Source organism: Hyperolius riggenbachi, chromosome 1, assembly GCF_040937935.1.
Source record: "Hyperolius riggenbachi isolate aHypRig1 chromosome 1, aHypRig1.pri, whole genome shotgun sequence".
NCBI lineage: Eukaryota > Metazoa > Chordata > Amphibia > Anura > Hyperoliidae > Hyperolius > Hyperolius riggenbachi.
Window position 1 is genome coordinate 170133693 of NC_090646.1, and position 14330 is coordinate 170148022.

Below are 14330 nucleotides of genomic sequence, written 5' to 3' on the forward strand. Positions count from 1 at the left end.
GGAGGGTGCCGCTCAGGCCCTGCTGGGCCGATTTTCATAATTTTTGTTTTGCTGGACGCAGCTAGCACTTTGCTAGCTGCGCCAGCACTCTGATCGCCGCCGGCCCCTGCCCGATCGCCGCTATCTGCTGCGGCGCGGGCCCCCCCCCCTCCAGACCCCAGCGCTGCCTGGCCAATCAGTGCCAGGCAGCGCCGAGGGGTGGCCCGGGACTCCCAATGACGTCCCGACGTCAGTGACGTCATCCCGCCCCGTCGCCATGGCGACGGGGGAAGCCCTCCAGGAAATCCCGTTCTATGAACGGGATTTCCTGATCGGAGATCGCCGAAGGCGATCGAAGCGGGCGGGGGGATGCCGCTCAGCAGCGGCTATCATGTAGCGAGCCCTCGGCTCGCTACATGATTAAAAAAAATTTTTTTTTTTTAAAAACTGCTGCGCTCCCTCCTGGCGGTATTTTTCATACCGCCAAGGAGGTTAAAGAAAACCATAAGTGAAAATAAACTGATGAGATAAACAATTGTATCTATCCTCCTACTCGTAAAAATTACTTTTATATATCCAACAGTTATTGTTGGTCTAAGCTCAATGACAGTCTGCCCTGTGTCTTAGAGAGCTAAAATATGCAAACCGTTGACCTTTTTTTTTTTTTTTAAATCTACCCCCTGCTCTCAGAAGCCCAGTTCTCTGCCAGGAAAGTGTTTTATGGGTGTAAGTCAGACTGGGTCCCGCCTGAAGAAAAACTGCCGGTGCATAGCTGAATATTAACTCTTTCAGGCAGAGGAAGAAGAAAAGGAACACAGCGTAGATATTTGCATGCTTGTCACGCTACAAACACATGGTTATCTCATCATTTCATGTCACTAAAGGTTCCATTTAACTGCAGCACAACAAATGCAAATTTTGTCGATATGCTCACTCTTTAGTTAATCATCTCACATAAAACACAGATATATTCTGTCACACCTTAAAAAACAACATGTTTTCTTTTCTTCCACGTAGATTCTAAGTGAACGACTCCCACCTGCCTGGATATTAACACCAAACGGTACCTACAAAGAGTAGGTGATGAAATTTCTGTTGGCAATAATGGTTACACAAGATGTGACACATTCCACTCAACCTTCTTCACTTCGCATTCAGACTTTCAAAGTTATTCCTTTGTAAGTTGTTCTGCCTAGTTTGTATATTTAAACAGTCTCTGGGTAGCTCTCACTGACTTTCACTGTCTGAAGACTCAGGAGAAATCTTGTCTTCATCTTCCAGGTCTTCTTCGTCTTTAACGTCTTTGGCTGAAAGGGTTTTTTCGCTTTTAGGAAGCGAGTCACTGACAGAAAATTTACGCATTTTAATGTTTGGCAGCTTCTTTAGCTCGAAATCCCAGTCTCTGAAAAGAGCAGTGAAATGGAACAATGGAAAAAGGCATTTATTAATTTATCTGAATGGCACAGAAGATACCCTAAGGAATTTTAGAAAATGATGCATCAATCAAAACCTACCTTCACTGCCTAAAAACTGTACAGTACGCTGAACTGGCACAATGATTCAGAAATCGTGAAATACAATAACTTAACATTAATGTCAATTACTGATATTTGCCTTGTGAATTGTGGTGAAATGCAAGGAATGTGGCACGCGGCCCACAACCACATGATCTGCTTATTTCAGTGTAGTCAGGCAGTTTCTAATGAGGGTGAGATGCAGCAGAGCTATGTGCTGGAAACTCTTGTTGGCAATAAGCACTCCTTATTAGTTTCTATTAATAATTACAGATCAGTCCTGGAGAATGATGTGTAGTTAGACTTGTATTGTAGCAATTTCAGCAGTTGCTTTCTAAATAGCCACACATCACCAGAGACTGTAAACCTGTGCTACAAAATGCTCATAAACCATAGTGTTTTCAGTGATCAGAAAAGTAGCAAAACAGTGCAAAGCGGTAGCAAATACTAACAGATAATTAAAATAATCATGGGATCAGATCAATTATTTTGGGGTAGAGTAAAAGTGCATAAATGGACAATTTCCTATTAATTTGTTGCCTGCCAGGATCAAAATTGCTCCTGTGGGTGACATTGATGGACCCCAATGCAATGTTTCCTAGTGATGCATCCGTACAGCATTAGGTCCCTGCCAAGCAACACATTCTGTGTCTATGGAAAAGGGATGATGGCAGCAGGATTGGAGTGGTATACATTTAAAATGGCATTGCGCCTTCCAGAATACTCTCACTACAGGTTTTCTATTACAATGGCTGCACAAGTATAGTTTCCATTAGATAATTGAATTACTGTATTCTGTTTTTTACTTAAAGGGATACTTAAGTCAAAAACAAAAAATGATTTTTACTCACCTGGGGCATCCCTCAGCCCCTGGAAGCTGTATGGTGCCCTCGCAGCGTCGCTCCGATCCTCCTGTCCCCGCCGGCGGCTACTTCCGGGTTCGGCGACACCCGCCGACAGGCTGGGAACGCGAGTGATTCTCCGCGATCCCAGCCACTATATCACCCTCTATGCTGCTATAGCGTACAACATATACGCTATAGCAGCATAGAGGGTGATATAGCGGCTGGGAACACGGAGAATCACTCGCGTTCCCAGCCTGTCGGCGGCTGTCGCCGAACCCGGAAGTAGCCGCCGGCGGGGACAGGAGGATCGGAGCAAGGCTACGAGGGCACCATACAGCTTCAGGGGGCTGAGGGATGCCCCAGGTGAGTAAAAAAATCATTTTTTATTTTTGACTTAAGTATCCCTTTAAAGGACATTTGAGGCCACAATATAAATGTACTTTTACTTACATGGGGCTTCTTCCAGCCTCTAGAACTCTTTTGTGTCCCTCGTCACAGCTCCAGTCATTCTCGGGGTCCCGCTGGCAGCTTCTAAGGATCACCGGCGATTGGCAAGTACGGCAAAGGTGCTCCCAGTGGGCCTCATCCAAGCTTTGCAGCATAGTTTAGTCCAGGGCTGGGCAAACTTTTCATGGCCTATGCCACATGTAGCAGACCGCGGGCGGCATTCCCTTAAAGGGGCACTACAGCGAAATATTATAAAATTTAAAATAGGTGCAAACATATACAAATAAGAAGTACATGTTTTCCAGAGTAAAATGAGCCATAAATTACTTTTCTCCTATGTTGCTGTCACTTACAGTAGGTAGTAGAAATCTGACAGAAGTGACAGGTTTAGGACTAGTCCATCTCTTTATGGGGGATTCTCAGGGATATATTTATTTTCAAAAGCACTTAGTGAATTGCAGTTGCTCTGTCCAACTGCCAAAAAAACTGTGTAGGGAGCAGGGAGGCTGGCCAGCATCATTGTTTAAATCCTTTTTAGGGAATATAAAGAATAAAAGCCTTGCTGAGAATACCCTATGAAGAGATGGACTAGTCAAAACCTGTCACTTCTGCCAGATTTCTACTGCCTACTGTAAGTGACTGCAACATAGGAGAAAAGTAATTTATGGCTATTTTACTCTGAAAAAAGTGTACTTCTTATTTGTATATGTTTGCACATATTTTACATGTTATAATTTTTCGCTGTAGTGCCCCTTTACGTTTCTCCCCTCCTTCCCACCTCTCTGCAGAGTCACGATTGGACAGCAAGCAGGGAACTTAAAACTCACCAGCTCCCATTCCAGTATTGTCTCCATGGAAACAGAGAACCACATGACTCGCCAATCAGGACGTTGCCAGTTTATTACACACTGGCTGCCAAGGTGTAATATGCTGGCAACGTCATGACAGCGAGTCATGTGACACCCTGTTGCCATGATGATGGAATCAGAGCTGGAGTTTTATGTTCCCTGCAAGTCACTCACTCGCGACTCTGCTGGGAGGGGGGGAATACGGCCGCTTATCGGTGGACCGGAGGTACAGTGTATGCAGGCCGCAGTTTGCCCAGCACTGGTCTAGTCAGTTTCAGGCTAATAAACCAAGAGAGATATTTATAAATAAGAGGTGATGTGACAAAGATCACACCTCTTTTGCAGTTTTAAAATCCTTATTCCCACAGTTTTGGAATACCATTATTATACAAAGTGGGAAGAGGCTTTGTATTCTGGCAGTCTGTCACTGAAAAGAGTAGAACTGAAAATACACATTCTCTTAAATTGGTAATAAGAAGGCCTAACACATAAAAAAGCAGATAAACTCATGACAGATATGAAGCATTACATTTATGCACAAAAATGCTCCTTACTCCCTGTGCTTTACACATCTTTGCTGTGAATGGCCCCTAATATGTATGAAAACAGGCATCGCATTCAAATGTCATATGTTACAAAAGGCAAACAAGGGGCTCTCCTGCAAATCATTATGCTAGGGAAATGCAGCTCCTCTTCTTTCTAAATGTCAGCATTATAGCAGTGTGAGAAAGGAAAGCAAAGAGAATATTAACTTCTAAGTCAAAGGTTTTGTATTTAGATTTTAAAAGTATAGATTTAAAAAGAGAACCATAATCATAAACATTCATATATTCAATATTGCTTTCATCATTGTTAGAATGTCAAGACCTCAGCTTAAAGGCCTGGAAATGACCAACAATAGCAGAAATGTATTCTTGGCGTCTTTGCCTTTCCCTGCTCATTCAGGCATCTGGAATTCTGTAGGCTGCCCTGTAGGAATTCCATCACCTCAGGAAAACACAAGGAATGAAACTGTTCCTCTACGTTTTCTTCTATTCAACCATCTATGCAATCACTGGGAAGCCTTTGCAAAGCTGCGAGTACAAATAGTGACTTTGCACAATGGAATTCCATACATGTATATAATTCTGTTCTCATGCTATTAAGGGGTGAATGTAATATTGTACACAGTACGTGCCTCTGCTATACACTTACGTGCAAGAGTGACATGTCAAGTGTCTCTTTATTTCAAATGTTCACTGAAGTGGAATTCCAGTTACAGAGACAGCACTGCTTTCAATATGGCCAAGTTGATCTCCAATAGCATGTTGTTTAAAACATGGTTTCAATTATATTCTGCATTTGTGGTTTACTAACTACTGCACACATTACATTTCTGTCAGCCGCAGGTATCAGAACTTGATCTCTGGGTGACAGTTTGGTGCCAACTTCTTTAAAGAGAACCTGTACTGAGTAAAAATATTTAAAATAAACACATGAGGTAACTTCAAATGAACATTACATAGTCACCTTGCCATCAGTTCCTCTCAGAAGCTCACCATTTTCTTCTGACAATAATCCCTTCCAGTTCTGACAACATTTTGTCAGATCTGAAATATATCAGTTGCTGTCAGTAAAATATCAGTTGCTGTCAGTTATAGCTGAGAGGAAAACTGATGTACCAGGTAATATCCATGTTTCCCTATGGCTCAAGTGGGCGATGTTACAATTTAACTGTGTGCTGACCTGAAAGCTGTTCTGGGTAATGGCCATTTTCAAAATGGAGGACGGAAAATTCCCTTGGTCACAGTGAACAAACAGGACGCGAGACAGGAGAAAGACACTGAGGAGTAGACTACATGGAAGGTAAGTATGACTTGTGTATGCTTATTTTGACTTTTAATTTTCAGTTCAGGTTTTCTTTAAAGGGACTCCGAGCTCACAATAAAAAAGAAAGTTGAACTCACCTGGGGCTTTCTCCAGCCCAGTGCTGGTCGGGAGGTCCCACGACAGCGTCCTGGCTCCTCTCCAACACCCCGATCCGGAATGGCTGTCAGGCCGCAGCCCGGGCGACACTCTCCCGAGTGTCGGGCTGCTCCTTCCGCGTATGACGCGGATGACGTCACACGCCGGCCGCCTCGCGTCATCACGGCGGCCGGCGTGAAAGTACTGCGCATGCGCGCTTTAATCGCGCATGCACAGTACTTTCACGCCGGCCGCCGTGATGACGCGAGGCGGCCGGCGTGTGACGTCATCCGCGTCATACGCGGAAGGAGCAGCCCGACACTCGGGAGAGTGTCGCCCGGGCTGCGGCCTGACAGCCATTCCGGATCGGGGTGTTGGAGAGGAGCCAGGACGCCGTCGTGGGACCTCCCGACCAGCACTGGGCTGGAGAAAGCCCCAGGTGAGTTCAACTTTCTTTTTTATTGTGAGCTCGGAGTCCCTTTAAGTTGGCACCAAAGGCGAATGTTCTATTACAGATGGAACACAGACTTCAGTGCCAACATATTTATTCCTCTTAAAGTGAGTGTCCAAGGTCAAAAAAAAAAAAAAATCCACTTACCTGGGGCTTCCTTCAGCCCGTGGCAGCCATCCTGTGCCCTAGCCGCAGCTCCGGAGGCTCCCGGTCTTCTCCCCTGGTGCCTGCTCAGTACCGTCCTGGTGACGTCAGCTGGACCACGTGACCCACGCCGTGGAGCGCAGAAGAGGCCGACCAGGGGAGAAGACCGGGAGCCTCCGGAGCTGCAGCGAGGGCACAGGATGGCTGCCACGGGCTGGAGGAAGCCCCAGGTAAGTGGATTTTTTTTTTTTACCTTGGATGTTTACTTTAAGGACCAGCGCAGTTTTAACATTTTAGCTACTGTAGGTCCCTTTTAAATTATAGTATTTTTAATTTATAGCATTTTAATAAAAATAATAAATAAAAACGTGTTAATGGCAAGGGTTAGTTAAAAATTGCACAGGGGTCGTGGCTTGACAATGATCCAAGATGGATGGACGTTGTTAGAGCACGGATCCCCAGAGAACTAATGCTTTCTGCGCCTTACATGCACAATGAGAAGAAATACTCCGTCCCAGATACAGACAAGATCCTCAGGAGACAGTCAGACATCAAGTGGGAAAAATATACTGGAGATTTTCCGGTCACAGCAGTCCAAGAATCTGACTGCGCAGGCCTTAAAAATGGCGCCGGAGAAGACGGCTCCCTCTCCCCCACGCCCGAACGACAACTCCAACCCGAAAGCTCAAGAGGGTAGGTCGAGGGCTCCAACAACGACAAAAAGACAAACACTTATATAGCGCTTTTCTCCTGGCGGACTCAAAGCGCCAGAGCTGCAGCCTCTAGGACGTGCTTTATAGGCAGTAGCAGTGTTAGGGAGACTTGCCTAAGGTCTCCTGCTGAATAGGTGCTGGCTTACTGAACAGGCAGAGCCGAGATTCGAACCCTGGTCTCCTGTGTCATAGGAAGAGCCCTTAACCATTACACTATCCAGCCACTGCAACAATGGGGGATATAAGAGACCTAGCAAAATAAATTTAGGCGGCCTTAACAGACACAATCGCCGAAGTAAGGGAGGATGTGGCTGACATCTCCTCGAGGCTGCACGCCATAGAGAAGGCTGGAAGCCAGAGAGACGACATACTACATGCATCTAAGAATGCAATATCCCTTTACAATACGCTGCTGATTGAAGCTAACAGACGCATTGAGGACTTAGAGGAAGAAGGAACAATCTGCGAGTTAGAGGCCTCCCGGAGTCTCTCCTAACTGACCAGATCGTTCCTGCCCTAACTGCAATCTTCAACGGTCTGCTGGAAAAGCCTAAGGAAGATCATATTGAATTTGTACGAGCGCATCAGGCACTCCGCCCTAGAGGTAACGATAACGAGCCGCCTAGAGATGTAATATGCTGCCTACAATCTCTTCCTTTGAAAGCAGCTATCTCCAAAGCAGCTAGAGAGCAGGTATGAAATTAAATTCAATGATGATCAAATTGCTATCTTCCAGGATTTATCACCGATCACTTTAGCTAATCGCAAGGCCCTGAAACCTCTACTCCAATTACTCAGAGACAAAGGAATTAAATATAATTGGCGCTTTCCATTCACATTGGCAGCGATGGAGGATAATCAAATTGCAATCTTACGCACATCGGCTGATCTACCCGCTTTCTGCCAAACCTTTGATGTACAGTCCCCTAAGCTCCCAGAGTGGTATGCGGAATTCCAACTACCTGAGGAGCTAAGCAATGTGAAGAGCCTCCTCAGAAGGGAAACAGATGTAACACTTAGGCTTTCAACTGCTTAAAATGCCTAAGTCAACCTCTTCTCTCTCACCCCCGGAGTCACCTTCACAAGGGTCCGGTGACCGATCAGTGATGATAGCTAGATGATGGGCGAGTATATTCTCTTCAAGTTACGCATTCTTCAATGACTATCTTGTTTCCATATGTCCTCCCTATTGTGTTCATCTGTTTTATCAGACCTCCAAAACACTATCCCTGCCTGCTGAACTACCGCCCTCATCACATATCAGCATTTTTGAGAGTTCTCAATCCTCTAGAGACAATAAACCCAAACTGGATGAGCCCCGTCTGAAAGATATACCTCTCCCCCTTTTCCCACGCAAATACTTGCTAAGTCTCTACCTAGTTTAAATGCTTGAAGCACCTACAGTGAAAGAGTTTATGTTATATCATATAATACTGATGCTTAATGCTGCACTATGTTTAACTGGAATATATGTCTCAATTGCATTATCTTGCTTGCTTAGCCATGTAAATGGTATTTGGGGGTTTATAACCAATAAGTCTGATTGAGGAGCTCTTGAGGAGCTCTTAATTGCTCAAGGTTCGCACTTAAAATGGCGGCTTAAACACAGTTTGGAGAAATCATACTTGCAGTTTGAATGATTATTATTGCAATAGCTGTTTTGACCATCAACCTGCCTAGATGAGTGGGTGAGAAGCACATTTGAGTAACATGTATTGTGCAGGGTTACATTAGGGACGGAACACTCGTTTTGGTTAATTATTATGTTTTAGGTAATAATAATGTTTGTGGGTTTTTATAATTCATGTCTTAGCTCCTGAACAGTTGCACAAACTTTGCATATCACGTGCTTTCAATCTAGTTCTCTGGGGATAGAACCGGATAGTTCTGTCTTGTTCTTTTTGTGTTAAACACTACCCCACAGCAGTTGACTACTGTCATCTGACTTATTAATCCACGTGACTCACGGTAAGGCACAGCTGTGTCTACCTGTGTGGACTGCATCTATTAGTGCGCCTTTTCAGACCTTGCTAGTTTTTAAAAACTTAGGATTTCACAGCCTTCTTCCATTCTCTGTTATGATTGCCTCTCGATCCAGGTTTTTTGAGCTGGGTGTTAGATATTTATCTGAACATAAAATATACCTCTACGAGACGTGTTGCTGGGGTCTCTTTCTCTTTTTTCTCTCTTTTGGAGTGGTGATCATGGCTACTACTAAAACACAACAAGCTAGCTCAGATTCTAGTTTTCCTTTAAGATGGAAGATCTTGTCACTTAACGGGACACTTAAGCCAGAAAAAAAAATGTGTTTTACTCACCTGAGACTTCTATCAGCCCCCTGCAGCAGTCCTGTGCCCTCGCAGCCACTCACTAATCCTCTGGTGCCCTGCTGCCAGCTAGTTTCGTTTTTGCCGACAGGCCCGTCAGGACTGGCCACGCGTAGGTTTTTCCGCATTCCCGACTGTAATTAGCGCTATTGCGGGCCGCAACGCGTACAAAAATACGCGTTCCCTCATTACGAACACATAGATATGCGGCAACGCATATTTTTGTACGCGTTGCGGCCCGCAATAGCACTAATTACAGTCGGGAATGCGGAAAAACCTACGCGTGGCCAGTCCTGACGGGCCTGTCGGCAAAAACAAAACTAGCTGGCAGCGGGGCACCAGAGGATTAGTGAGTGGCTGCAAGGGCACAGGGCTGCTGCAGGGGGCTGGTAGAAGCCCCAGGTGAGTAAAACTCATTATTTTTTTCTGGCTTAAGGTTCACTTAAACATCAATGGTCTCAATATCCCGGAAAAACGTACATCGCTACTAGACTTTCTCCATAAATAACAAGCAATGATAGGTTTTATTCAGGAAACCCATTTCAAAAGTAACCAGATTCCTAAACTCCAAAACCATAGGTACACACAGATTTACCACGCAACAAGTGACCAAGGTAAAGTTAAAGGGGTATCCATTCGCATGCACAAAAACCTAGAATTTGTTACCTCTGATATTGAACAGGATCCAGAGGGCAGATATCGGTTTGTTAAAGGCAACTCGGGGGTTGTACATTTACACTAGCTAACATATACACCCCAAACTCTAAACAACCCTCCTTTATAGCTTCAGTGCTAACTAAATTAGGTGACTTTCAAGCAGGTATAGTAATTCTGGGTGGAGACCTAAACCTCCCCTTAAACCCACTGGTAGACACATCAAATGGAGCTTCTTTGCGGCCCTATACAGCTCTTAAATTTGTGAAGCAGCGCTTAGATAGCATACCTCTGGTTGATTCTTGGAGAACTCTACATCCGACCACTAAAGACTACTCTTTTTTTTCTGGAGTCCATAACAAATATACCTGTATTGACAATTTCTTTATCCAACAAAGGGACTTGCACCTAATTTGTTCAGAAGAAATAAGGGTCCAGACCCTATCAGATCATGCTCCCATATCTCTTGTCTTGCAGTTCCCCGAGAGAATCCAGAGGACGTGGTGTTGGAGGCTGAACCCATACCTACTAAGCGATAAAACACATCAAAAGAAACTTAGATGTAGAATTGACTCGTATTTCACTAAAAACAAACGCCCTGACACAAGTGATATGGTCACCTGGGAAGCTCACTAGCCAGTAATTAGAGGTTACCTGATTCGATTAGGGGATAAGATAAAAAAGGAGCATCAAGGAAACGTTGACTCCTTGATATCTAAAATACAAGCTTTGGAATCTATACACAAACAATCCTTGGCTGCGCAAACCCTGCATGATCTAATAAATGCTTGTTCTGCTTTGGCCTCGCTCTTAACCCTCCTGGCGGTTGATTCTTTTCTGCCAAATAGGCAGAAATCCATTTTTAAAAATTTTTTTTTTTTGGTTTCATGTAAAGCTACCAGAGTGGTAGCTACATGAAACACCACTAGAGGGCGCATGTGTCCCTCTAGTGCGATTGTCGCCGGCATCAATAGCAAACAGGGGAACGCGTATATTACGCGCTCCCCTGTTTGGCTTCTCCTGTCGACGATCGGAATGACGTCATGGACGTCAGCCGCCTCCGATCCAGCCCATAGCGCTGCCTGGAACTCATTGGTCCGGGCAGCGCAGGGCTCTGGCAGGGGGCCCTCTTCCACCGCTGCGTGCGGGCGATCGCCGCAGAGTGGCGGCGATCCAGCTGTGCGCGCGGCTAGCAAAGTGCTACCTGCGCGCACAGCACTTTGAATGGTGCAAATCGCCCCACCAGGGGCTGAGATATCCTCCTGCGCGGCATAGCCCGAGCTCAGCTCGGGCTTACCGCCAGGAAGGTTAAACACTAGGGTCAAAAGGAAGTTCTTTTCATGTCAAAAAGTGTTCTATGAAACAGGGAACAAATGTGGTAAATATCTGGCGAGAGCTTTACGCAAACAGGCACTAACATGTTGCATTAAATCTATCACCTCATCCAATCAGACCAGTCGCCTCTCTTCGGAAGACATAGCAGAGGAATTCAGGTTGTACTATGCATCCCTGCCTTTACAATCAGAACCATGCTGCAAGTTCAAACAATTCTCTTCCGTCCAGGAAAAACCTGTTGGAAGACTTTGTAATGAAATATGGCCTCCAAAAATGTTCAGAAGAAGAGGCGGCTGATCTTAATGCCCCTATTACGGTTTCAGAATTTTTGGCAGCACTTAAGGCATGAAACCAGGGAAATCCCTGGGTCCCAATGGATTAATTACTCAGTATTATAAGATTTTCAAGGGTTTGTTAGCCGACCCTTTTGTAGATGCATTCAACTCCCTCTCTCCTGGGCACAGCTCCTCCAAGCAGTTCCTGGAGGCGCATATTGCAGTAATCCCAAAAGAGGGCAAAGATCCAAATCTATGTGCTAGTTATAGGCCTATATCTTTGCTTAATATAGACACAAAACTCTTTGCCAAAATTATAGCTAACAGACTCACTCCTTTTATTTCAGATATTGTGGCATCTGACCAGTCGGGGTTCGTGCCCGGGAGGGAGGGACGAGATAACACTATATTTAACACAAGTAGGAGGCGCCCGGTCTAGATTATGTCATTGCAGTAATAGTACTATATTAGAGTATGTATCAATTTCTATTTGTATCACTTCAAATATAGGAAGGTAAAGTCGTTCCCGGACTTTTCTGTGCTTTCTCTTCCCTTGCTACCTTACAGAGATAACACTATGAAGGCAGTAGGCATCATTTCTTACATGCATAAACCCTTGATGCCGGGAATGATGCTTTCTACTGACACAGAAAAGGCGTTTGATTGCATTTTCTGGGACTACATGTTTATGGTTCTTCGGGGACTGAGGATCCCCCCCCAAAATTACTAGCATGGATCCAAATCCTATACAATAACCTCTGAGCCAAAGTTAAAGTGAATGGTCTTTAGCCCCAATCCTTGGACCTTTCAAATGGCACCAGGCAGGGGTGCCCCCTTTCCCCCGCTTTTCATTCTTACATTGGAGCCCTTTCTTAATATGATTAGGGCTGATGCTTCGATCAAAGGAATCTTAATAGGCAATAAGGAATTCAAGGTCTCTGCTTTTGAAGATGACTTACTATTCTTCCTTAGGTCCCCAGCTGTAACTCTTCCCAACTTCCTAGATCGAAAGTCTGCCAACCTCCTCAAACCTAACTTTAAAATCAATTTTTTCAAATCAGAAGCTCTCAATGTCACCCTAACTTCTTCTGAAGTTGTACAATGCAAAGCTAATTTTTCCTTCCGATGGGCGACCGATTCAATTAAATATCTAGGAATCTATATCTCCTCGGATTTAAAACATTTTTTTGATCTTAACTTTGCCCCCTTAGCAGCTTCTTTGATCTGAGACCTAAAATCCTGGGGAGATAAACCGCATTTATCCTGGTTTGAACGTATAGCCTCGATTAAAATGAACCTTTTACCTAATTTTCATTATGTCTGCCAGACTCTCCCAATCTGTCTTCCAAAACAATTTATAGCAAACATCCAAGCACATGTAAGCAGGTTTGTATGGGGGAAACAGAAGCCAAGGCTCAAAATGTCCATTCACACATTACCTAAAATGCTAAGAGGCGCTGGGCTACCAGACTTTTACAAGTATCATCAAGCTGCAGTCCTTAGTCGCCTATCCGATTGGTGTGATGCCTCAACACCTAAACACTGGGTCTACATAGAACAAGCTCTACTCTCGCTGAATGTTGCCATGGTTCCCTGGATAGTGGACACTGATTTACTGAAACAAGAAACATCCATCCCGCTGATTTCCGCTACTACTGAAACACTGAGACTTCTCATGAGACAAAACAAAGCCTCCTCTTTGATAGGCCCAATGACACAGATTAATCACAACCCTACCTTCCCTCCTGGTTGTTACTCATCATTCCCAAATAGATGATTACCAGGTCTGATCCCTAGATTCAAGGACTTCATGTCTGGGAATTCATTAAAACCCTACCATGCACTCAAACAATTACCGGTAGCTCTATCTCAGAAGTTCCCCATCTGGGCCTAACTACAGAGCTTCCTAGGTGACTCTTTACGTAAAATCCAACTCACTAGAAAACTCTCGACCTTTGCACTATTCTTATCTAGCTCAGGCCCTCACAGACACACAGTATCTTGGTTCTATGAGTGGCTTGTAATAGAGAACGCACCTCAAACATTGTCTAACCAAGCTAAATGGGAGCAGACTTTGGGCAGATCGCTCACTGATGAGCAGTGGCAGGCTATCTGGGCTTTAAACCACAAAGTGACTCTCAATGTCATTTTGCAGAAACAAGGTTTCAAAATCCTTACTCACTGGTACAAAACCCCTTCTCTCCTTAGCAAATTCATTCCAGGATTGGCAGACAGCTGCGGAAGATGTAGTGCGGGGAAAGATGACCTGCTCCACGTCTTCTGGAGTTGCCTAAATTTGCAAGACTTTTGGCGACAAGTCCAAAAATTAACAGAAGAGATTTCCTTTTAAAAAGTCCCCATGACCCCGGAATTTTTCCTTCTTCACTCAGGTCCTTTTTCAGTTAAAAATGATAAGCAATAAATTCTGCCACACATGGTCAATGCGGCAAGGGCCCCAATTCCTTGTCTATGGTAGAAACAGCAGCCTCCCACTATCGTTCAGTGGCTCTCTAAACTCAGCAGAGTGGCACAATTTGAAGAATCCATTCTTCTTTCACAAGATAAAACAGAACAATTTACATATATCTGGGCTGGTTGGGAAATGTTCAGATACTCAGAAAAATGCAAAGTATTAATTTCTGACAACTGATAATCACAATATGGTTCTTACTCCACCACCTCTTTCTCCCTACCTTTTTTTTGTTCTTCTCCTTTCCCACTCCTTTTTATTTTAATAGGAGACCCTGCAACGCGTCTTGTCTTGCAATTTAATTTTTATATAGTCGAATGGCTTTGTTTTTCTTTGTTTTTTTTTTTTTTAGGCTGGAGTTACTTCACACAGCTTATGACTTAA

General features: G+C 44.4%; 1 protein-coding gene across 1 annotated transcript in view; it reads right to left on the reverse strand.

Moving 5' to 3' along the window:
• Positions 1 to 202: 202 nt before the first annotated feature.
• The window catches only part of TMA16 (translation machinery associated 16 homolog), a 142739-nt gene continuing 128611 nt past the window's right edge, over positions 203 to 14330 (reverse strand). The window contains exon 7 of the mRNA XM_068269398.1: positions 203 to 1381. Within this exon, the coding sequence (XP_068125499.1) occupies positions 1207 to 1381 (175 nt within the window). The 3' untranslated portion in view covers positions 203 to 1206. The remainder of the gene's footprint in view (positions 1382 to 14330) is intronic.